The sequence below is a fragment of the Numida meleagris genome, chromosome 4 (genome assembly GCF_002078875.1).
Source record: "Numida meleagris isolate 19003 breed g44 Domestic line chromosome 4, NumMel1.0, whole genome shotgun sequence".
NCBI classification, from domain to species: domain Eukaryota; kingdom Metazoa; phylum Chordata; class Aves; order Galliformes; family Numididae; genus Numida; species Numida meleagris.
In genome coordinates, this window is record NC_034412.1 from 30340040 (window position 1) to 30365316 (window position 25277).

A 25277-nucleotide genomic window follows, 5' to 3' on the forward strand; every position below is an offset into this window, starting at 1 on the left:
TAGAGAAGGAAGGAAAGAAAGGAATGCAGATGTTGAAAGGTGTTGAGTATTGTAAAGATATGTTTCTCTAAGTTCTGCTTTGGAATAGTTCTAGGCAAAATATCATGATATTATCTAGAGAACATCCCATCCTACCACTGTCAGACTGTATCTTACGTACTGATCATCAGCTCTTACTTACACAGCAGTCCTCTTGATGCTCTTCTACAGTGTGGCCTTTCTACCACACTCTAGTGCCGAGTGTCACTGCAGTCTGTTTCTCACTTGGCACAATATGATAGCTAATGGGCTGCATTCAAGCTCTGTATTCAAGGAAATCACCTCTTCAGCTTCACATCTTGTTCTGCATCTCCTCACCATCATTCAGTAATCATTTGTATTCCAATGTTTCATGTGCCACATGTATCCCATCCTGTGACTTAGCAAGTGCTGGCAAAGTGTGAAATTGGCACAATTTCAGTGGGATTTTTATTTTGTCCAGGCAACAACCATTCATTGTTATCCTGCTCAAGTGCAGTCTGTGCAGCGTGTAGTGCTATCCCTGATGGTTTCCCTGGAAAGAATCTGGTTCAGCACCTTGTGATATATATCAAATCAGCCACTGCTGTTTGTGATGTTTTTCCAGCTCTCAGCTGCCCTTTGTCTGATGTGGCACAAGGCTGTGCTCCCTATAGCCTGATAGTGTTTCATGTATGGAAGGACATAAAACCGTACTCTGGGACAAAGGCAAGCTTTTGTTCTACTGTGCTCACCTGGGTTCTGGAAACTGCTAACTTCAATGAAATGTTGTTACAGATTAATAATTAAGCTGCCGCTGAATTGTGATGTATGTCCCCTTGCTTTGTGAAAGGTTAATTTCATGTAAAATTAACACTTTCATTATGCCTTCTGGTTTTTTTATTTTTTATTTTTTTTTTTTTCAAAATTGGAGGACTAAACTAATCATTGCAGTGTGACTTTGGTTACTGTCTCATCCAGTAGATCCTCTTACCCTTTTGAGGAGTCAGGTGTGTATGTTAGACTTCTTCCGTAGTTACCAAAATTGAAAATAGCAACAGAATTGAATCCCTTATCCTAGAGCAAGTTTTTCATGTTCACCTCCATTTGCAAATCTGATATTTTTCTTGTTGTTAACCTTTTATTAACTGAAGCACAGGTAATGCTTCTTCATATCTGCTATAAGAGACACCAGCTGCAGCTTTGGGAAGAGAATTTGAGGTTTTGGTGGAGAGATAAGGAAGAATTTAATATGGCTTAGACTGGAGAAAAAAAAATTGAGAGAAATGTCAGCCAGGCTAGCATGAGAGATGTTGGCTTTGTTGAGGAGGAGTCTTATGCATTTGTATTCTTTCACTTGAAATATAAATTAAATAAGTAAATAAATAAACTTTTTAATAGAACTTTAAGTTTGTCTATATATAAACAATGAAGTAGGGTTGTCAATACAAAACCAAACAGTTTTTTGTATCTTGAAAATTTTAGATTGCATTTGATCTTAAAAGGGTTTTTATTATAATTTTCTTGTCTTTCACCACTAAGGAAACATCCAGATAAACACTGTGTTATATAGCAGGCGTAAGCAAGAGCTCTTGAGCAATAGATGGTGGAGGCACACCTTTAGGCGTGAGTGTAATGCTACGTGGTGCACTGTCATTGTTAGAGCTCAGACTTGACAAGTTTAAAGGGAAAAAAGTGTGCTTTATCTCTAAATGAATCTTCATTGGCAGCTGTTGGTTAGGGCTGGTGCTGGCGAACTTGGCATTCATAGCCTTTAGAAACAATTTCTGGGTTGGATCTTGGAAGATGTTTTTGATACGTTGAAAAATTCTAATGCTACCAAGAAGCTGAGCCCATCTGAGCTGACAGTAGCAATGACCAACTTGCGGTTACATCTTTAAGAATAGACATTATTGTGGTATACCATTTGCGTTGGCCAAATTATTTTGTCTGTGGTCAAACAAGTGAGAGCAACCACTCTTTAAATCACTGTTGTCTCTTTTAACCTCAGTAGAAATGTTCTCTTTATAGCACTCACTGCTGCAGAAGCACTCGGGGTGGGGGAATGGTGGCCATGCTATGTTCCGACAGGTATCCAGAAGAAAATTATACTCGGAGTCTGTAAACGTACCACAGGAACTCAAAATATACCAAGATATTGCAGAATTGCTGACATACGTAAGCTTAAAAAGACAACATTTTTTCCCTCTTTGGAGGAGGGAAAAATTCTCTGCAGTCCTCATGCTCTTTTTAGTCTGATCACTGAAAGAAATAATACTGGGGGTTTTTGCTGTGTGAGCTGGCTGCAAAGGAATTAGCTGGTTATGATGAATTGGTAGAGGACATTTTCTGTTTACAGAATTTCCAATTTTTCATGACTTAGGTCTGTTCTATAAGTTGCCTGAAATAAGGAAAAAAAACCCCACAAACCTAATTGTCTGACTTTCTCTTACTTTCTAGCTGGATTCATATAATCTGTTGTTAATACTTGAGGTTTAATTCAGACATGTAGGAGAGTGGTGAACAACGGTATGAATATTTAGAAATAACTAGCAACTTGAGGTGCTATGAACTTCATGTGTTATCTGATTTTGTTTTCTTAGTCAATTTTTCCTCTAGTAGTTCATAAAGAGAAATAAATTTCAAGTTATATGTGTCGGAGCCAGTCATTTTTTCACCTGGTTCTACTGAAATTTCTCAGGAGTCTGCACACAAAGTGGAATAATTTGACTGATACATTAATTTCTAGCAACTTGATATTTTATGTTATTTAAATAATGTCAAAATTTAACTTACAGTTGAATGACAGGAAAAAAAAACAGCTAAATGAAATAACGTGCACATATTATTGGAAGTGTCTTAATTGCTTGCACAGAAATTTTATATGCCGTCTCAGGAACATTAGAGTACTCTAGTTTATTACAGAATTTTTGTCTTTCTTCTGCCACAGGAACTCATTATACAATGACAAATGGAGGAAGCATCAACAGTTCAACACATTTACTGGATCTTCTGGATGAACCAATTCCTGGAGTAGGAACGTACGATGACTTCCATACCATTGACTGGGTTCGAGAGAAGTGCAAAGACAGAGAAAGGCATAGACGGGTACATGAGATAAATAACAATACTTGGAGGACATGTTTATTTGGGTGATGGAGTTGAGGTCTGGGTTAGTAATGGATATAAATACATGCAGACTTAAAATTTGTAAATATTTATATCAACTAGGACAACTCTCATGCTATAAATAAAGCACTGATTCATTGACACCTGCAGTCTTGCAACAGCATTATAACTTGAAAAGGAAGCAGTAATTTAACTGAGTGGGAGTAGTCATGCTCTCCCTCCCTCCTCACCATGTCCCCTTCCCACTACAGTTTTACAGTACTGTTTTGCTTGCAGTGGTTAAGGCTATTTTCCACTGTAGATGATTTTGTAGTCTGATAGTGCTTGTGGTGGTACTTGTACTGTACAAGTGTGTCTGTGCTACTGCTGTGTACTGCTGTGGTTGTTTTGACTGTGAAAAGTGAAAATTCTCATATCTAAGAACACTTATTAGCATGTATATGTTTAACAAAAAAAGGTGGACCCAATATGTATAGGGAAAGTCCTTTCCACTCTCCCATCCCAAAACTTGATTTCGTTTTCAGGTCTTCAAAGTTGAGGCCGTTCACGTTCATCAGTGCTCTCTGCTACAGGTTCTTTTATGAACTGGGCTCTGATTGTATTGCTGTTGGACAAAATAGCATCAATCATTTAACAGGCATGTTTAATAATCTTTTGGGAGGAAATTCACTATTTGGAGCCTGACTGCAAAACTTTTGGAATGCTTACAATAAATTGCCCCAAAAACAAAACAAATTTGGAGATGAAATTTCCCCTGGAATAATTTTAGCTGATCAAAATGAATAGTTAAAAGTGAGTCATAACTATGGGGAGGAGTCAGGAAAGAGACTTTGTCACATTCAATACTCTATAGTTATTCTGCTTTCTTTGAGGACACCAATTTTTGGCTTTCTGGAAGCAAATGTAGGATGAATGCAATGTTTTTACTGTGACATGATTTAAAAAGAAATCTTACACCAGTCCAAAAAGCAAAGCATCTACAGTTCCACTGTCTGTAGTGTTTTTTGGGTGAAAGATCCTTGGGCAATGGATCTGCGAAAATACGTTCTGTGATAGAATGTTTTTTATGAAAAGTAAGGTGTTTTCCGTGTGATGCTTTATTTCATAATTTGATTTCTAAATGTGTTTATGCTGCAAATGTGTGCGTTAGTATCTAGTGGATATGCAAGTTGGTAGAATGACAGGACTCACCAAGTCCTGGAGAGACAGATCACATCTGGGAAAGATTACGTAAAGTGAAGTCTTACAGCTGTTACTTATTTTAACATCTGAGACCAGAGAAGTTGGACAAGACAGTTCAGGATTTATAGTTACAGAACAACTGTAAAATTTGTAAATATGCCCTGAATGACAGGAGAATATCTAGCCATGTAATCAGATGTAAGGAAGGGAAAGACGTATTTTGAAAGACATACTACTGTAGAAAGCTAATGTGAGAGAGGACATCTGAAAATAACTGTATTTCTTTTAGGGATGGTAATTCTTGTCTGGATTTCCTTGCCTAGTATTCTGCTTTCTTACTAATTTTATTATTTTTTTTCTTTCTCACTCCCTTTTTTTGTTGCACATAGTTTCTTCCTTAACAGTATGAAAAAATCCTAAGAGAGTTGGATAATGATAAAAACAAGCTAAGGACAAATTTCAGCTAGGTGCATAACATTTTTAGTTTCTGTTTTCTCACAGTATTGGAAAAACACGTATGATTATGCATAATGATTTCTCTGCAGATTAACAGCAAGAAGAAAGAATCAGCATGGGAGATGACAAAAAGTTTGTATGATGCATGGTCAGGATGGCTCGTAGTCACACTAACTGGCTTGGCATCAGGTAACTTTAAAAAAAAAAAAGTATTTATTTATTTTACTGTTAATTTGTGTGTTATCTACCAATCTTGTTAAGACCTGGTTGAGGCTAGTGCTGTCATCTCATGAGGAAAGGAAAACAGGGACTATCTTGATTTATAGGCATAAACATTTTACAGGAAGGATTTACTAATCAAATGGGAAACAAAAGCTCTTCCCACTGAATTTATTTTAGGGATGAGTTTTACAACTAAAATTGTGTGATAGTCTGCGGCCTCACTGTGTGGCTGTGCTGCTTTTCATCATCATGGTTTGGAGTGACCAAAATGCGCAGGAGTAAGAGGCTGCTAACTTTTTGCCCAGTATTTCCAAGCAAGTGTTTTAAATAGCATTGTTAGATTAAATCCTAGGAAGATTTTATTATAGTTGCAGAATATGGATACGCCTATTAAGAAGGCATGGGTAAATGTATAATTACTTCTGACTTCACTTTCACAAATCACATATAGATTGATGTAAATGCAAAGTGCGTAGCATGTTTATATATCTCTAAATATACAAACTGGGAGTGTATAATTAGTGGAAATTGCTTATGTTAATTTGGGTGAGAAAGTACAGCGGTTCTGTGTGGCTTAGGTCTTTTCTTTTTTTTCTCGTTCTCCCACTCCATAGCTGCAGTGCATATTAAAATCGCTTTACTGTGCTTCTGTGCACCAAAGCTGGCAAATTCTGTCCATGAACATTCCTCCGTTTTTTCAGTCTCCGTTGTTTTCTACTGTAAGCGTCCAAAGAATCTTAAATAGTACAGCCTTGATTTCAGTCATGGAGAAGTCTTACATTTATGTATTTCAGTTAATTTAGTTTAAATTCTACTCTACTGAAATACTGTCTTAGAACTTGGTTGGCCCAGAATCTCAAACTGAGGGCCTATGGAAACTAGTAAATACAAATTAGTAACTCGGAAAAATGTAAATTAATAAATCGGAGTTAATTCTGTACTACTATTTTACACAAGTAAGCTCGGGGGCTGACACTTGACAGCTATTTCTGGCAGTGATTAATATCTTAAAATAGGAAACTATAACTAATTAACAGTTGTACAGGTTCATAAAAAGAGATGACTTTTAGATGTGGTTTTTCAGTATATTGTTGCCACGTAAAAGCGGGGTTTTTGTTTATTTTTTTTTTTAAGTAAGGTTATTTAAATACTTCCTAAAGAACCCTTGTGCCCTAGAAGCAATTTCCTGCCTAATACCTGTTTTCGGGACTCTTTAATAGGTTTTCAGCACATAGTTGCCACAGAGAATCCCTCTTAAGGTTTGAGTTGGAGAGCTACATTGTATCTATACTGCTTGTTACCTGCAGTAGGAATTTTACATGTTCACCATGAGACATTTATGTGGTCTTTTACTTATGATGTTCTAACACTGTTGTTGGCGTGGTAAGAATTATTTGTTCAAAATATCTTGTTCTGTACAAACTACTCTCTAATAGCTAAGGAGTTCTTTGAAGCCTGATAAGGTTTTTTGTCAGAAGGTGCATTATGGTTTTTGTCAGAAAACGAGGAGAGTCGTCTTTTGACTCTTAACTCATTTGTTTTATTGGACTGTTGGAGAAGTATAGCTTGGGTAAAAGAAGAGAGAAAAGGAAAAGGGAGCGGAAAAGATGCTTTTTTTCTGGAGCCCCTAAGTATTACACCTAGGCATACTGGAAGGAGTCCAGCAGATGGCCACAGGGATGGTGAAGGAACTGGAACACCTCTCCTGTGAGGAGAGACTGAGAGAGCTGGGCCTGTTCAGCTTGGAGAAGAGGAAGGATTCATGGGGGATCTCATCAATGTCTGTAAATATTTGAAGGGAGGGTGCAAAAAAGATGGACCCTGACCCTTTTCAGTTGTGATGGGCATAAACTGAAACAGAAGAGAATCTGTCAGAACATGAGGAAGCACTTTTCTACTGTACAGGTCATGGAGTAGTGATAATAGGTTGTCCCATAGAGGCTGTGGAATCTTCTCCTTGTTGATGTCCAAAAGTTGCCTGGTTGTGGGCCTGACCAGCCTGCTTTGGGTGGCCCTGATGGAGGTGGGATTGGAGCAGATAGACCCACAGGGTCCTGCCCACTTCAGCCATTCTGTGACTCTGTGTGATTCTGTGATTAACCTGGAAAATATGCAAGGTACTAGATTCTTTAGGAAATACTAATCTTACTGTATTGCTAATATACTATGGTCCTGGAAATCAATGACGTTATAAATGTTTCTTTCTTTAGGTTTTTTGTAATTTCAGTTTACATAAATTAATGTCAACTGTTTCTACAACAGGGGCACTGGCAGGATTAATTGACATTGCTGCTGACTGGATGACTGACTTAAAGGAAGGCATTTGCCTTAGTGCTTTGTGGTTTAACCATGAACAGTGTTGCTGGGGTTCAAATGAGACCACGTTTGAAGAGAGAGATAAATGTCCACAGTGGAAAACTTGGGCAGAACTAATAATTGGGCAAGCAGAAGTAAGTATATACTTATTCTGTGGAAGCATTGCTCAACAGCTCTACTGAATGCAGAAAAGAATAGGTAGGGTAATAAATTGAGGATTAGGTTCTACTATCTGCTCAGTTTTCAGCATTTTAATTGATTAATTAGTTATACTCTAATAAATGTGTATTTTATACACTGCAAGAGGACTTGGAGTGTTGCAGGTGTAAGGAAGTTATAAGGAGAGTATAGAGCCGTTAATAACATGAGAATTTTTATTCATGATCGTACAAAGCAAAAAACTAAAAGAAATTCAGCTTCTTGTCCTTAAATAACAATGAATATTGCTTTTATTTTTTCTCTACAAATAAACCAATTCGTAATATAGAAGGCTTTCTTGGTATTCAGTAGATCTTAACACCTAATAGCTATTAAAATGTTCATTTCTGTTCATAATATGAAGTGTTAAAACACTATTTAACTCATATAATGTAGTCTTTGCTGTGCATTGCAGACAAAACTTAACATTCTGGTAGTAGACTTGGTAATAATTACTGTCCCTTGAAATGTGTACATACAAGTGTTCTTACAAGAAGAGTACTTCTCTGTTGTTTTAAGCAGTGACTTTGCTCCTACGGCAGATTTGTATTCTTACATTTTTGGGTTTTTCTTTTTGTCTTTAGGGTCCAGGTTCATACATAATGAACTACATAATGTACATTTTCTGGGCTTTGAGCTTTGCCTTCTTAGCAGTTTGTCTGGTGAAGGTGTTTGCTCCATATGCCTGTGGCTCGGGGATACCTGAGGTGAGCTCTAAATAATAATTACATTATAGATGTTTCTTATAAATGTGGAAATTCCTGCTGCCTTCCAGAAGGGGAGGCAAGAGGGCAGCCTCTGTGAAATACATTCAATATTAAAATTTAAATGAAGTAATCTAGCTAACTGTTGCTGAAAAAGGAGCTCTGAAACTTCAGGTATTGTGTTCATGGGTTTTCATCCACCTCTCTAATCCTTGCCCTGCAGTAATAAGAGAATGATGGTTCATTAATGGACTACGGGTCCTAAGAGACAGCAGCTGATCTTCTGTTGTACTCACTTTAGTCTTCTAAAATAGCACGCACAATCAGACCATCAGCTAACAAGGAAAATGGTTTAGTAACTCTAGAAACTCATTCTTTCTACATTTGCTCTCTGCAACTATACACAGAATTTGGTAGGAGGTGGGGGGGGGCAGAAGAAAATTCTGGACGGTCACGCTTTTCCCATCAGTCTGTAAATATTTCTTCATGTATTTGTAGTGTGGAAATTGAAGGACAAATCTTGCCTTTATATAAGCCTGGAGTAGTTCTGTGCTATTATTCTAGGTAAGATTGCATCCTAAATTGGGCTCCAAATTTAGCTAACCTTCAATTTCAAGAAACAGCTGGCCAATGTTTTGTGTGGATCCCATTTATACACGCACTGTTCTTTATTTTGATAACTACATTATTTTCTATATAGAATCATAGAATGGTTTGGGTTGGAAGAGACCTTTAAGATCATCTAGTTCCAACCCACCTGCTATAGGCAGGGATACCTCCTACTAGACCAGTGTCAGTGTTCAGTGTCTCACCACCTTCACAGTAAAGAATTTCTTCCTAATATCTAGTGTAAATCTACCCTCTTCAAGTTTAAAACCATTTCCCTTTGTCCTGTTGCTACCTGTCCTTGTAAGTTCCTCCCCAGCTTTCCTGTAGGCCCCCTTCAGGTACTGGAAGGCTGCTGTAAGGTCTCCTCGGAGCCTTCTCTTCTCCAGGCAGAAGAGCCCCTGGTCTCTCAGCCTGTCCTCATAGGGGAGGTGCTCCAGTCCTCCTCTGGACCCGCTCCAGCAGCTCCATGTCCTTCTTGTGTTGGGGGCCCCAGAACTGGACGCAGCACTCCAGGTGGGATCTCACGAGGGCAGAGTAGAGGGGCAGAGTCACCTCCCTCGACCTGCTGGTCATACTTCTCTTGATGCAACCCAGGATACAGTTGGCCTTCTGGGCTGCAAGCGCACATTGCTGACTCATGCTGAATCTCACATCAATCAGCACTCCTGAATCCTTCTCCTCAGGGCTGCTCTCAAGCCATTCTTCACCCGGCCTGTATTTGTGCTTGAGTTTGCCCTGACCCAGGTGCAGGACTTTGCACTTAGCCTTGTTGAACTTCATGAGGTTGTCATGGGCCCACCTCTCAAGCCTATCCAGGTCATATATGGGCGTATTTTGCAGGCTAATGACATAATGCTTCTAGGCAAAGTAATGTCCTTGGAAAGTGAGGTATACTTTTTAGTGAAGAAGGCTGATTTTTCCATCTTTAAGCCAATGTTAATTTTTTGTTTAGCAAGAAAAAAAACAGGAAACGTGGGGAAAAAATTGAAGGGGGTTAAATTGGTACAAGAGTGGTAAGTCAACGATGGAAGACCTTGAGGTATAGTGTTAGCAGATGTGTTTTTCCTTCAGGAGTTTTCTGGCTTTTACTTGACAATTTACATAATAAATGAATGAGTGCAGTTTTAGAAGCTGCTGCAGATATTTTTTACTAAATGTAAGTGATGATGTTGCTGTATGCTATCGCCCTGTGTTTTACAGTTATTCACAAATGGAAAGCCTCTGGAAACCAGTGTGGTGATCTGACAATACATATTTTAACATGTGACAGTTATCCGTTAGAAAAGGCTGTTTTTGGAGCTACTCGTCTAAAATTACTAATAAGTAATTATTTACCAAAGAAAGTAGAATATAGTACCGATTTTGTTTTCTTCCAGATCAAAACTATTTTGAGTGGCTTCATCATCAGAGGTTACCTGGGGAAGTGGACTTTGATGATAAAAACCATCACTTTAGTCTTGGCTGTAGCATCAGGTTTGAGTTTAGGAAAAGAAGGTCCCTTGGTACATGTTGCCTGCTGCTGTGGGAATATTTTTTCCTACCTCTTTCCGAAGTACAGCACAAATGAAGCTAAAAAACGAGAGGTAAGTTCTTGTGAAATTATTTTTAGAATGTATTGATTATACATGTGCTTAGTAAAAAAAAATGCCAAAACACCGATTTGTTACAAGATTATATTTGTTCTCTTAGCTTGTGTTTAGATTTGGATTATTTATAGTTCTTTGTTGTCTTAAAAACAGCATATTATCCCTAGCATTCTCCAAGATAAATAGTTTCCACGTTGGAGCATTTCTGCCTTTCTTTCACCTCATATGAAACTATTTGAATTTTCCTTACATTCTTTCTACTTGACTCTGTATTCTGGCAATAATCTCCAATTGTGAGGACAGCAGCGTGTTTTTGACCTCATGAACGACGTTCTCCTGGGAAAGAGTTGATAACTGTACTGAGATTCTGTTCTTCATTCTAAAACACACCACAGAGTGCAAAAAACCCTTCACCATGGCTCTTTTCCAGGTATTGTCAGCTGCCTCAGCAGCAGGAGTGTCTGTAGCCTTTGGTGCCCCAATTGGTGGAGTCCTTTTCAGTCTGGAGGAGGTATGTCAAGAGACGGCACTAAAGGGAAGATACTTTAAAATCTCTTTTAGTATCAAAAATCTCAGACTCTAAGCTGTAGAGTCCTACCTGACAGAGAATTTATTTTTTGCATTTTGAAATTGAGTTGTTACTGCCAAACTTTAAAAGATATATTTTTTTTCACTTTAGGTGAATGTCAACTTTGCTGGAGCTTATCTGAGTCAGTTAATAATAATTGTGGTTTACGAAGAGAGATGCACCAGTTTTTCACTCTAGTAATGCAATCTAAAAAGAAAAATTGTTGGGCAGCTTTTCTCATTTTGTAAGAGACTTTAGAAACCTATTTGACAGTTCTCTGAAACAAGTTTTTAACCATTATTTGATGTTTCAGATGCTAAACACAATTGAATATGCTAGTTCTTAGTAAGTCAAGTATAATTAAAACTGACCACAAGGGCCATCAAACTCTTTTCACCAAGAAATGCTTCTTATTAGTTTTATTTTTTAAGTCTTTCCGCTATTTTTTTTCATTGACTTACTAATAATTCTCATGTATTTCTTTTTGCAGGTCAGTTACTATTTCCCACTGAAAACTTTATGGAGATCATTTTTTGCTGCTTTAGTAGCTGCATTTGTTTTAAGGTCCATCAATCCTTTTGGTAATAGCCGCCTAGTTCTTTTTTATGTGGAATATCACACTCCTTGGTACCTTTTTGAACTACTTCCTTTTATTCTTTTGGGAGTATTTGGTGGGCTCTGGGGAGCATTTTTCATCCGAGCAAACATTGCATGGTGTCGTCGACGCAAATCTACGAAATTTGGAAAGTACCCTGTCCTGGAGGTCATCATTGTTGCGGCAATAACAGCTGTCATTGCATTTCCTAATCCATATACAAGGCTAAACACTAGTGAGCTTATTAAAGAGCTCTTCACAGACTGTGGGCCATTAGAGTCCTCCTCCCTCTGTGACTACAGAAATGATATGAATGCAAGCAAGATAGTAGATGATATTCCTGACCGTCCAGCAGGCACTGGAGTCTATTCAGCTATATGGCAGTTGTGTTTAGCACTCATATTTAAAATAATCATGACAGTCTTCACCTTTGGTATTAAGGTAAGTGTGAATGCAGTGGCTACATCATCTGCTGTGGTTGTTTTTCTTTGTTAATGCCTTTCTCTTTTTCCATCTCTCAAAGCTAGCAGCTGTGTTTATAGCTTTCTTTCTTCATATATAGTTTTAGATCTCTTAAGAAAAAACTTTACTGTTGATTACTGGTTGATGAGTAAGATAAATCTGTTGGGTATATTTTAAATGCTGTCTTATGGAAGGCTAACATTTCAGTTATTATTCTCGAATTCTGTTGTATTATAGTATTTCACTTCTATCTAGGACTCTGCCCTTCTAAGCATTAGAATACCTCTTACCATTTAAGCATTGTTACACCTCTACTATCTCTTACCATTCATTAACTCATGTGCATCTGGCTTTGTCATTGTCAGCCCAGGATCATACACTGTGTATTAGAATTCACAAAGTTACACAAAGGTAGGGTTTCTTGATCTGTTTTTGGTTCCTTCTCTCATAACTTCAGCATTTGCAATTTGTTGGAAATATTATTGGCAAAGCAACTCAGCTGCCTGTGGGATATGGTGATTCCAACTGCTGTTACTGCCATGAAGAGGGATTGCCAGGAGGTTGATAAGGCAGCATTTTTTTATTCAGGCCCTAATAGAACTGTGCTATAAAAATGAATAGGTTATATGTACGCAGGATTTTATTTTCAGTAAACTTGTTACTGTTTATAAAGGCCAAGGATGAACATTTTGGGATGAGATTACAGCTTTGCCTCAAACCTGACTGGTATGCAGCTGCAATGCTAAAGAAGTCTGTGTGTATATCTTGATTCCTTGTTTGTCTTAAAGATGATGCGTATGCCACAGCATAAATCATTTTCTCTAAAGTATAACTTGAGTTAGGCTGTTGTGCATTGGAAAAGAAAGTTGAGACAAGGAAAAACCTGATTTTTTTCATTGCTCTTTCTGTGATGAAGTTCCTCTCTGCTTTGTGACATGTGAGTCATAGGCTTATGCTAAAAAATGCACCTGTAAAATTGTAATCGTAGTTAGACCTGTAACTATTACTCACATGTGATGAAGAGAAGGAGCTAGATGCATAAACAATTTAAGTTAACAAAGGACCAGAAACAATTTGAATGTAGTTTCCATTTGGAGACTGAATTACTGTGGCATACTCAGTGTAGCAGACTAGAAACTCAATAGCTTCAAAGGTATGTTCAACTACTTCTACGTCTGTAATGTACATTTTTCAGGGTGTTACTGTAGTGTTCCCCAAGAATGATTTTTCACTCAGCAAAAAAAAAAATGTTCTTAACAATTAAAAAGGATTTTGGACACACAGTTAATTGTGGGAAATAGTGATGTCAGTGCACAATTTGGATGTTCTACTTTTCGCAGAATATGACATTGAACAGCTACTGCTGTCAACATTGAAATATTAGGTAATTCAGGATGGGAATGAAGGATTATTAAACCTTATCAATAAAACTAATGCAGATGGCTTTGAAATAAATAGTGGAATGTTGATTTGTCCTTGGTTTACCTGATAGAAATTCTTTGCAACCATAAATATTGTCAATATGATAATAATAATGTAAATAGAATCTGAAATACAGTTCTGCATCAACTACTGGATTCCATGGCAAAACCTAGTTATAAACTGCATAATGCATGCATTTCACAGCTATATAGTGGGGAAAAAAAATTAAATGGCATTTCCTGTGACACCAATAGTATGATTTCTTTAATGAAGTTTTTTTGACAAGGCATATTTAGACAAAAAGTAAAAATTGTAACTTGTAGTTGAGATTTGTACCTCAGTCACAGTGGAATATATTTCTGATAATAACAACTCCTATGAGGAGAAGCAACAGGCATTTCCAGTTTAATGAGATGTTTAGATACAGTATGGTTTTGGTGGGTTGTTTTATTTTCTTTCTGGTTTTTTCTTTCTTTTTTTTTTTTTTTGAAAAGGTGGAAAAGAGGCACAACAGCAATGTCTCTGTTGAATCCTCACTCCTTCTGCAGTTACAGGGATAAACAAGGCTTGTCATACCAGAATGGTGTAGTTAAATCTTATTGTAGCCTATTCAGGTTAAGTTAATAACAGAAAAGCAGATCAAATAACTAAAATTACAATAGACGTGTGTTTGTTTTTTTAACAGTAAAGTTATAATCTGCTTTTTTGTAATAGGAATTTGCATTAAGTTAAACTAACCTTGCAATGTTTTTAACGTGACAGTTTGAGTATTTGCATTTCTTTTTAAAATAAGCAACAAATATGTTCCCATCAGCATTGTAGCAGTTTTTCTGCTTCTGTTGTAGGTTCCATCTGGGTTGTTCATACCTAGTATGGCAATTGGAGCAATAGCAGGAAGGATTGTAGGAATTGCAGTGGAGCAGCTGGCTTACTACCATCATGACTGGTTCATTTTCAAGGAGTGGTGTGAAGTTGGAGCTGACTGTATTACGCCTGGTCTTTATGCCATGGTTGGTGCCGCTGCGTGCTTAGGTAACTAAACTGTAACAAAGCAAATATCTGATTTTTTTTTTTTAATGTTACCAAAGTAACAATGAGAAGTGGGAGTATGTATAAGTGTGCTGTATTGGAACACCTGTAATGTGGTCTTCTCTTTCTTCAGATGAATACACTCACGTATCTTCATGTAAACCATTAGATCCTTATGATCTGAGGAATAATATGAAATTGACTATATGATGAGAAAGAGAGTAAGTTAAATAGGAGAGTTTGCTTTTTCTCTTTGGCATCAATAGGTGTCATTACATATTATAGGTATCATATACGTTGAAATGTATGAAATGGAGTTGAAAATGTTGAAATTGCTACAAGGAGGTGGCATGATTTGCTGCCACTTCTACGTGAATAGCAACAAATGTTCTTGAATTTCATTAATCCACACAGAACCTTCAGAAGTGCATAATGATCTGGGGAGTCCAGTTACAGGTCTCTTATGAGGCCTGATTTACAAACTGATGAAAATCTGCTTCACTGGAAGAGGATTACACTGGGCACCTAAACTAGGAGGGATTTCTTGAAGGTCTTGTCTTGTCCTAGCTTAAGCACTATCATATACGGTAGTGTAGTTCTAGGTCTAGTTCTTGGAGAGGTTGTTCTATTGTTTTGGGGGGGATTTTTTTTTTTAATTGTTCAACCAAAATCACTTTTGAATGTGTTGAAAGAAGAATCATGCAATTTCTTTAGAAGAAGATATGGTAGCAGAAAGGTTTGTACTACAAACGTTTTGCATACTGATAAAGGAGAAATGTAACCCCTGTTTTCTCTCATTGTTCAAGAAAGTTTTCACCAGCTTACAATTCTCTTTAGGTTTTATAATTCAACAACATTATAGTTATAATATTTTGGACAGTTTAGCTGTTGAATTGCTAACTGTTCCTTTCCTGCATTAGTGTCATTCTTTTTCCAAATTACTATCTTACTGGGTTTGGATTTCCTAATTTCTCAGTATGTATAATTTAGGAATGACTTAGAAAAGTATACAGTTTTGTTCTTAAGTTACGTGAAAGAGAAGCACTTATTTTTCCAATCCCTTTACTTTCTGGCCTTCAGGGATTTTCCCTAAAGTTCTTCTGCTTCTCAAGTTTGCTCATTTTTCTTGTGTGCTTTTGTTTTTGTAGTACAGAATGATGTTTGTCACATGACGTAACTGGCAAAGTTATGTTTGCAGTTCTCAACAGGAAGGCAGGAAATGCAGATTCAGTATTATTTGACACTGGAGTGTTACTGGCTGCCATTTTTTCTTGCAGGTGGTGTGACGAGAATGACTGTGTCCCTGGTAGTTATTGTTTTTGAGCTAACAGGAGGGCTGGAATATATTGTGCCCTTAATGGCTGCAGTCATGACCAGTAAGTGGGTAGGAGATGCCTTTGGTAGGGAAGGCATCTATGAGGCACACATTCGACTGAATGGATATCCCTTCTTGGATGCGAAGGAGGAATTTACTCACACGACACTGGCTGCTGATGTTATGAGACCTCGAAGAAGCGACCCACCTTTAGCTGTTCTAACACAGGATAATATGACAGTTGAAGACATAGAAAACTTGATCAACGAAACCAGCTATAATGGTTTTCCTGTTATTATGTCAAAAGAATCACAGAGGCTAGTGGGCTTTGCTTTAAGAAGAGATTTAACTATCGCAATAGGTAATTATCTCCCAATATTTTATGATTATATATTCTAACTGAAATTATTTTAAAGCTTGAAAGAGAACTTACTGTGTTTCTACTTATTTCAGGTTTAAGGTCCAGATACCTTGCACTGACTGTCTATTGCTTTACTAAAGGATATTGATTATCTTCAATAGCAGACCCTAAAATAAAATATTGATATCTTTGTGCCTGTCATAAAAACAAGACTTGTCAAACTGAAGTAGGCCAAATTGGCATCTAGTCTAGTATTTTTGTTTCTTTTGTAGTGTTTGCTAACAGTTCTTTTCCTCAGAGGGGATGTTAGTTTAACCATCTTCAAAATTGAGTAATTCCCATTTTAAAGAGCAGGATTCAGTCAGAGTTACTGTCAAACTCATTTTAAAATGTAAATGAATATCAAGCTTCTCTTTGGGAGTATTTTATTTGCTGGGTTGTTTTTTTTTTCAATAACTAAGATTGTAGTGTGGAGAGATGAGTGCAGTATTTTACGTTTCTTTCTTTAGTTTTTTTCTGTGTGCTGTGAAATTTGGCAGTGGGCCCACGCCCTGTTTGGGCCCTCTCTCTGAATGACTGTTAGAACTTGTCTGATAATTGGGGCAGTGCTTTGTGCACTGGCAAAAAAAAAAAGTGGATTTTGAAGTTACTATCATCAGCAAAGGGAAAAATAATTTATATTTAAGAAGTACTTGTACATAAAATCAGTGATGGAAATTGTATCTTAAAATACTCATTTTTATTCATAATTTGTAAGGTTGTAATATTGACGAGTATCTCTTTAGGGAAGACACTTGAGAAAGCAATGTCTTCTTTCAGAAAGCTGAAAAAACAAGTTCTTAGGAACACGACACCAAGTACTGAAGTAAAACTTTTGCCTGTGGTCTTACAGTGTGTATGCTGTGTTTCTGCACTATGCAGGATGTCTATAAATGTCCTAAACTTGAAAAGTATTACAGGAATCATATGATTTTAAGTTTGTTTTTACTTAAGACTAGTTGGAGGAATAGCAGAATATTGTTCTAATAAAACACTTCCACAGGTAAAACTTCTTCAGTTGCAGAGAGTGCATGGTGCATATTGCTTTGTCTTGGAGTCATTCAGTGATACAGCTCGGAGTACAAGGAGAGTTGCTCCTGCAGCCAAAGTATTGAACACTTGAGGAGGATACAGACCAATTTCACAAAAAGCTAAATACATTTGTATGAGCAAGACAGTAATCTCAAGGAGATCGGAAATGAGGAGTTTGTGGTCATTGATGGTTTGAAACCAGTATTTGTCATTGTTATAGGAGAGCCATCGGATCAGCTTTCCTTTTGACAACTGCTTCAGCTGCTACATGCTGTTGTGTTAGCTTTTAAGTATTTTCACCTCTCCATAGTAAATAAATTTTATTTTTGTTGTTGGATTGAGAAAGGCAGTAGCTGAAGGATGGTTAAAGCTGTGTGATAGATGGCTTTTGTAATTTCTGCATAAACACGTCTCAGGACTAAAGCAGTGACTATAGAAACACCATGTCAGGATATCAGCATCAGAGCCTGGTAGTGTTGACTGAACTTTGTACTAAATCATCTCACTCCAAAATGTAAATTTTCTCGCTCTTCTTTTTATTATTTTCCCCGCTTAAAGAAAGTGCTAGGAAGAAGCAGGAGGGGATTGTTGGCAGTTCCAGGGTCTGTTTTGCCCAGCATACCCCATCACTTCCAGCGGAAAGCCCTCGGCCTTTGAAACTCAGAAGCATACTTGACATGAGCCCTTTCACCGTGACAGACCATACACCCATGGAAATAGTGGTGGATATTTTCCGGAAGTTGGGTTTGAGGCAGTGCCTTGTAACACACAATGGGTGAGTAATGTGGCAGCAATGCTGTTCCTTTTGTTAGGTATAGTAATTTTCAATTCTGAGATCAAAACTTTCGTGGTATTTGAACCCATACATTTGGTGCATTATGTCAATGTCAAGAAGGTGCACGCCTCTTAAATTCTTACTCCTCCCCTGTATTCCAAGTAAGCAGGCAGGTTGTTTCTGTTTTTTTAAGGTTTTCTTTTAAAAAAAAAAAAAAAGTGAAATACATCAGCTGTAGGGTAGCTACAAATATATGGGTTCACAAAAAGCAAGTGAGAAAAAGATCCATTCAATATCTCCTCTTCTGGAGTTTAGTAATGGCAATTTCCACCAAGCTATTAGTTTTGGAATACTGAAAACTAAGTAACTGCTACTAGTTCTGAAACTTCAGTCTGCAACCTTTACTTCTACAATTCAAAATACTTCAAGAAAGTAATTTCAAGATGTAGAATGTTTGTAAATATGACTATGAGGATTGTCATGTGGTCACCATTTAATAAATCAGCCCTATGTGTGGAAACAGAAAAATATTCATTATAATTGCCTCTTATCTGAGCTGTTTCTTTTTTACAAAATCTTTTTTTGAGTATGGTTCTACTTCAGCTTTCTCCTTTCCTGTATCTCTTGTGTTAAGCACTTGGCAAATGATATTGCAGCTTCTACCACAGTATCTTGCTTTCTCTCTAGCATCTTTCTAAATCACATGAGAAGTTGTCTGCTAATCCACATTATTTAGTATCAACGTCCATGGGACAAAGCTAAGAAACCTTAAATATAGATGGTATTTATTTATTTTTGCTGTGGGCAAAAGGAGTGCTGCTGTAAGTGGCAAATATTTAAATAGTGCACTAATTTCCAAGTTTGTTTGTTAAGATGTCCTCTAAAACAAATGCATCTTAAATGTGCTCCTGTTTTTTGTTGGTGGTGTTTTCTGACTTTTTTTAAATTTGTTTTTTCTTAAATTCATCTTTGTGTGGAATGGCAAGTAGATGTTTTTAGAAGCATAAATAGCTCTTTAAAAAGCTCTCTTTGCAAGGGAAAGGCCATCATGATCTGACACTTCAGTGCAGACATACAATTATTCCTATTTCATGCAGGGAAATTTGAATTGGTAAAACTTCAATAATAAATATTTATTATGATGGGTTTTTTTCTTAGTTTCTGTTGTGGTTGAGTACTCAAACATTAACATTGACATCAAAATTGACTAAAGATAGATTAATCTTGTAAAGATATGTCAAATTGTAGTGTAAGTTTTTAATTATTTTATTATAAGGTAACCGCAAATATGGATGACTTTGATTTGTTGTTTTCTGATGCTCATGTTTGTTGTCCCATTTCAGTTTATAATCTTGTGGTCTTCCATGAGTATGCTGTCCATTACAATGAGGTTGGATAGTTAATCCCTGAGGTCCAATTGGCTATATGGCACCCAGAGAATTTATCTAAATTTTGACAAATTTCACACACATGGAATATATATAGTTACAATTAGGAATTGAGTAGAAATTGGTACTGATGATAGATACAGAGATATATAAAGATTGAGCCTGATTCCTTTTAGCTCTTATCAGAACATCCATTCTAAGGAGTTGCTCTTTATTTGTATTACGATAAATGAGAAATTGGTTTGAATTTGTCTGTTCTTAGAGACCAGGTAACCCTGCTCTGTAGTGAAGCTTCAGACCTCAATTTCTGTAACTTTACAGATAGTATGTTGATCACTTACTGTAGCTTGTGATAATGTGAATAGCAATTTGTATTTGTGAGGAGAAATAACTAGTAAACAAAGGAAATAAAGTAGATTTTTAGTTTCAGTGCCTCTAAAATCTCAAGAAACTAGAGTCTGGGGAGAAGGGATAAAGTATGCTTCCCCTGTGTGTACGTGACAGAGAACCATACTGCTGTGGGGTTGTTCTGAAGATCAAGCATTTGGAGAAGAAAAAAAAAGTTTGGGAAAGGGTGCTGAGTTTCAAATCATTTTCATTTAACTATCTCATTAGCTTTCTTGCAACCCATTTTCTTTTTTAGTTTTGCACTACTCTAAACCTTTTTCATTGTGACTAGAACTTTTTTTTTTATTTCACACGCAGTTATTAGCATAACATGATCTGTTTCAGGATTGTCTTGGGGATCATCACAAAGAAGAACATATTAGAGCATCTCGAGCAACTAAAGCAGCACGTCGAACCCTTGGTGATTAGATATATCAGATCTCATAATTAGACACATTAGAAGTCAGGAAGCATGAAACTTGTGAACTGTTCAGTACTTTTATGACATCGGCTGAACAAAGAAATAATCCTGTATTAAAAAATTGTATTAAAGAAACTATAACAGAAAACAATATGTGCAAAATCCTTTTATAGAAATTAAGCAGTTACTATGGACGTACTGTTAGTCACAACATTAAAGGAAGGTAAACAATAGAATTTGATATTTTGTTATTTGGATCACATAGATCCGTCTAGTTGATCTTTTGATTTCCCTCAGTGGGAAAGCACACAGCTAGGAATACCTTTTCCTCCACAGTGTAAATTTAATTTTTATTATATGCTGATTTTGACAGCTTTAAATAGCTGTTAAGTTGCTAAGTATCGTATCTTTTGAGGAGCAAAGCCAAGCATGTTCTTCATGTATTGCAGCATTAGGTCTTCTCTGTAATCCCTGTTTATCAACTGGAAAATAAGGGTGTTTTTAAAAATCATGTAAAGTCCTTTAGTTTTATATTAAGTCCTGTGATTCTGCTGCTGTTACCTACAGCAACTAGTGTACTTTTTTTTATAACATCCAGGGGCATCCTAAACTACTGAATAGCACGCTAATACATCTGCTGTTGACTTCAGAATCTACATACTGTGTTAACTACGATGTTGTGATCTAACCTTAGTTGTAAGGTAGACTTTGTCTTAATTTGGACATTGGTTGCTCTGCAATAGCTGTGTCTCTGCTACCTAGCCACCAAGTTTAGCTGCTTATGTGCAAAACATGCTAATTATGTTCTCATTTTATGCTAATATTTCACAAGTATTTCATGCGTCCTTTAATGAGTTAAAAACAAACAGAATGTACTAACCAAAATAACAAGGGCAGCAGCTCATTCATTCTGCTCTTTGCTTCTCCTGGGATATTATCCTTTTGGACAGACTCACCCTTTTTGATGTTTCACAAAGTTTTGCTGATAATTTTTAAAATTAATTTAGTGGCTGTCATAAGAGCACAGTATCTAAAGTTGAAAATGCAAACTTGATTATTCAAAATTAATTTTGTAAAGCTGTGAACTCTAAAACCTAGTTAACTATTGATTATTTTGCAGAAGTTTCATGGTCAATGGAGTGTGCTCCTATGAATATATTCAGTCTGAGCCAGTGTGTCGGATGGGAAGTAACCCTGTGATTTTAAAAAAGAAGGGAAGGGGAGTTTGATTTGCTGCTAGGATTTTTGGGCCATCAAGTGGTATGTCACTTCTGATGGTTTGGCTGGAACACACTTCCCTTATGAAATGGGATCAGTATCACTTCTTTTTCATACCTCTTTTTTCTTTGTCCTTCTTTATTTATTTGTTTATTTTACTTTTTTGTTGGCATACGCTAATCAAAATTTCATTTTTGTGGAACCAAAAAGTTAAATAAAAATTGTCATGGGCTCTCCTTGTATTACCTATATTTCATTAAAACGGACTACAGCTGTCAGAGACCATCCAGTGTGGTGTCTCAGCATTGCTGTCTTTTAACAAACTGGTGGTTACTAAATATTTTGATTAATAAAATGCTTTTGTTCAAATACGAAAATCAGGCTGTTTACTTTTGCTCTATCCCTGTCAACAAAAAGGACTTGGCTACAGATGTGTTCTGTTTTACTACTTTCCCCGCTCGGATTAATACCGGTCTTTGTTTATCCTTTTCAGGCGCCTCCTTGGCATTATAACAAAAAAAGATATCCTCCGTCATATGGCCCAGACGGCAAACCAAGACCCCGCCTCAATAATGTTCAACTGAAACCCATAGCTGAGGAGAGAGAGGAAACTGAAGAGGAGGTTCATTTGTTGAATAGCACAACACTTTAGTCTGGGAGATACTTCTAAAAATCAGAAACGAGAGCTGGGTTTTTGTGTAACAGTGCTGCTGGAAATCAGGAGTTGGTCTTGGGGAATATGTGGAGAGGAGGAAGGCTGTTGGGAGCATGGGAGCTGCTGTCCTGCACTGGATGCGTCCTGAGATGTCCGGTCTGCCATGATAGTGCAGTGGGAGAGCCGTGCGAGGTGGCACAATTCTCCAGCCCCGGCCTGGTACTTCAGCATCGAAGAGATGTGTTACTAGTCCCTATTTCTGGAGGGATCCTTCTGAATTGAGCCATCTTACGGAGACTGAAAGGTCTTGCCCTTTTTACCATTGAAAACTGTTGTGTTAACTCATGAAATGTATAATTATTACACATCACCTTTCTACATTCCAGAAGAGCTTTATTTCTCTCTCTCCTGAGCCGTAACAAAGCCTCTTTAAATTGGTGTGCCCTTTTGAAGTAGTAGTTTCTCATATTGAGATGTACTGTGAGTTAACTGAGGTTGGATCACAAGAAGGGAGGTTTTTCTTGTGCCATTAAATGTGTAAGGCTGAACATCATGAAATGCTTGGGGCAGTACGGATCCACTGCGACAAAAGCAGATTGAGCAGGTAATACCTTGCGAGAGCCATGCGAAACATCTTTCAGCCCATCTGCCGTGATAAGAGAAAGTAAACAAATGAAACTAGAGTTTCCGAGAAAAATGCTGGTTTTGCTGCAGAAAATATCAATAATGTGACCTGATCTTATGCAATTTTTGTATTGTTGAAACACTAGGGTATATGCCAATGTTGTGCAGTATAAGGAAAAGTACTGCTATTCTACTAGTTAAGAGCTGGAACAATTCTGTATACGTGTATCTGGAAAAATGCATGCTACAACACTGGAGATATTTCCCCCCTGTAAAATTTGAGATTGCTCATTTTTATTTTTTCTTCTCCACAAAAAGACGTTCCACTGCTGACATGGTAGGAAGAAATGTAACTCATGACTTGCACTAATGTACATTATTTTTCTTGAAGTTTTACCATTATTTATATTTTTATGAATTAAAAAAATCTATTAAATACAAATCAGTTAATGTCTCACATAACTAATTACCTTTTTAATGTGATTTTATATAATAATTCATAATCCTCTGCGTGTAATGGAGGATTAGCAAATGTTTACAACTAGATGAAGGGTTTAAACAAAATTGTTTCTTTACAATCCAAAATGCGTATGAGATGATTTTCAGATGTAACTTTCACTGCCGTTACCTTAAGACTTCCTTTTTCTTTTATGAGCAGGTAACTGGAACAGTAATACGAAAAATATTATTTTAAAAAATATTATTTTAAAAAATCAGGGTTTTAAAACGAATAGGAAGCAACTATGATTATTAGATTGCTTTAGACTTTTTTTTCTGCGTACATAGAGGTGTAAATGATCCGTAGCTACAGAAGATGACCAGCAGGGCAGAATCGAATCCAGTACTTGAAAGCTTGGCAGGACTTCAGAGCTGAGCAGCACCACATGCGCCAGAAGGTGAGCTGACACGTTCCTAACATCTTTCTTCTTTCAGCCACCAGATGTACGTTTCGTCAGTTTTTCAAACCACCACAAACACATGCGGAGACAAAGGTAATGTGCTTTAAGCCAACAGTAAAAAAGCTAAGAAATATGGTTGGCAAAATCTTGTTTATAATATGTGGTGAAATGAAATTTACTTATTAACAGTTACGCCCATAAGACTGCAAAAGTTTAAATGATTAAACAGCTATAATCTTGGGCATCTCTAAGGCTGTCATCACAGTTGCCTCAAACATCTTTATTCGGCCAAGGGCTCGGCATGACTTTATCTTGAAGAATGGTAACATGCTCCAAACAATGTTCTGGTAGTATTGGCAAGCTCCAAAACAATGCCAGTGCTTCAAGCGCTCTGCTGAATTGTTTGTTTTGAGAATATAAAACTGCCGTCACCTCTGTCTCACCTCTCGCATCAACTGGAACCAGTGGAAGGCTGGACGTGGTGGTGGGCTGGTTGCGATCAGCTCCTGTGCAGAGAGCAGCTTTGGAACTGAAACAGAATCGGGCTGTGGTGTGGCTGCTGTGTTGCGGCAACTAGCTGTACTCTTCCAAGTGAGTCAGTGCTAGAAGTTCCAGACTTACTCTGTTACATTGGGTGAGCTTGCAGAAACCTTATAAAGAGCAGGGTTTGGCCCATCTGCGGAAGACAGCTCTGGAAATTGTCTGAGAGGCTGATGTCTGTGGTCTAATTTTTATTTTTTTTTCTGTAGTGGAAGGATATAAATGCACTACAGCTTGAAAAAAAAATTGCTTTGAATCAGTTTGAAGCCTCTGCCATTTCTGATGGTTTCTTCATCCTAATACACTGCTGTGTAGGTACTGTATTAATTTGCACCTGAGCCTACCTACAGACTGCACTGTCTGCAATACAATACAGTTCACACCCCTGCTGCGTTTTACAGTTTTAGTATGGATCCCAAGTGCTGCATATAAATGGTGCATCTCTGGTTACTGTTCTCACCTTCTAAGCTTTCCCTATTGACATGTAAAACGTCTCTCGTAAACATGCATTAGAAATTCTGATACTGAAGTATGTGTGCCTGTGCTGTTCAACAAAACTTTTCTAATGTAAAGCTTCCAGCGCCTTACTCAAGTTACTGATTTGGAAAAAAAAAATAAAATGTGGTGGATGGGAGGGTGAAAGTGTCAGCATTATTATTACTTTTTTTTTAAAACCATTCAGTTACTGGTTGATGAAGAATGCATACTTTGTTAATCTGTGATGTTGCCTAGAGCTGTATTTAATATTGATTGATCTTAATGTTTTTATTTATAATAGTGTGGTAGAGCTGCATATCATTACAGTAAAAATTCCAGTTACTGTGATGACTTAATCAAACATTAAAAACTTCTGTATGACCATTTGTTGCTTTCGACTCTGTCGTGTTTTTGCAAACAATATTTTGTTGATTTTTGCATTTAATTTCCCTGAAATAAAAAGCCATAAGCTTTAAATATAAAACTAGTAAAAATCACACATTTCTGAAATAGATTTTTTTTTTTCAAATTTGCTTCAGTCACGTAACTGTAGAGTAGTTGGCTTCCTGATTCAAAAATAGGTGGTGCTTATATTGTCCAAAAGGTAGAAAGAGGTAGTTTCTTTTCAGTGCATTTTTAGTCCTTCTGCTTAAAAAGAATATTGGTAGGGT

The 25277-nt window shown here is 37.0% G+C and overlaps 1 protein-coding gene across 8 annotated transcripts in view; it reads left to right on the top strand.

The window, feature by feature from the left end:
- Positions 1 to 24992, top strand: part of CLCN3 (chloride voltage-gated channel 3) — a 59975-nt gene extending 34983 nt beyond the window's left edge. For 5 of the 8 annotated variants that reach the window (XM_021396928.1, XM_021396929.1, XM_021396926.1 and 2 more), the window contains 12 exons: positions 2948 to 3105; positions 4854 to 4953; positions 7249 to 7436; positions 8085 to 8207; positions 10190 to 10396; positions 10830 to 10910; positions 11458 to 12003; positions 14292 to 14478; positions 15753 to 16151; positions 17781 to 17997; positions 20118 to 20193; positions 21905 to 24992. In XM_021396928.1, the coding sequence (XP_021252603.1) occupies positions 2948 to 3105; positions 4854 to 4953; positions 7249 to 7436; positions 8085 to 8207; positions 10190 to 10396; positions 10830 to 10910; positions 11458 to 12003; positions 14292 to 14478; positions 15753 to 16151; positions 17781 to 17997; positions 20118 to 20193; positions 21905 to 22063 (2441 nt within the window). In that variant the 3' untranslated portion in view covers positions 22064 to 24992. Of the gene's footprint in view, positions 1 to 2947; positions 3106 to 4853; positions 4954 to 7248; positions 7437 to 8084; positions 8208 to 10189; positions 10397 to 10829; positions 10911 to 11457; positions 12004 to 14291; positions 14479 to 15752; positions 16152 to 17780; positions 17998 to 20117; positions 20194 to 21313; positions 21454 to 21904 lie in introns of all 8 variants that reach the window. The other 3 variants (XM_021396932.1, XM_021396933.1, XM_021396931.1) reach the window with 2 other exon arrangements.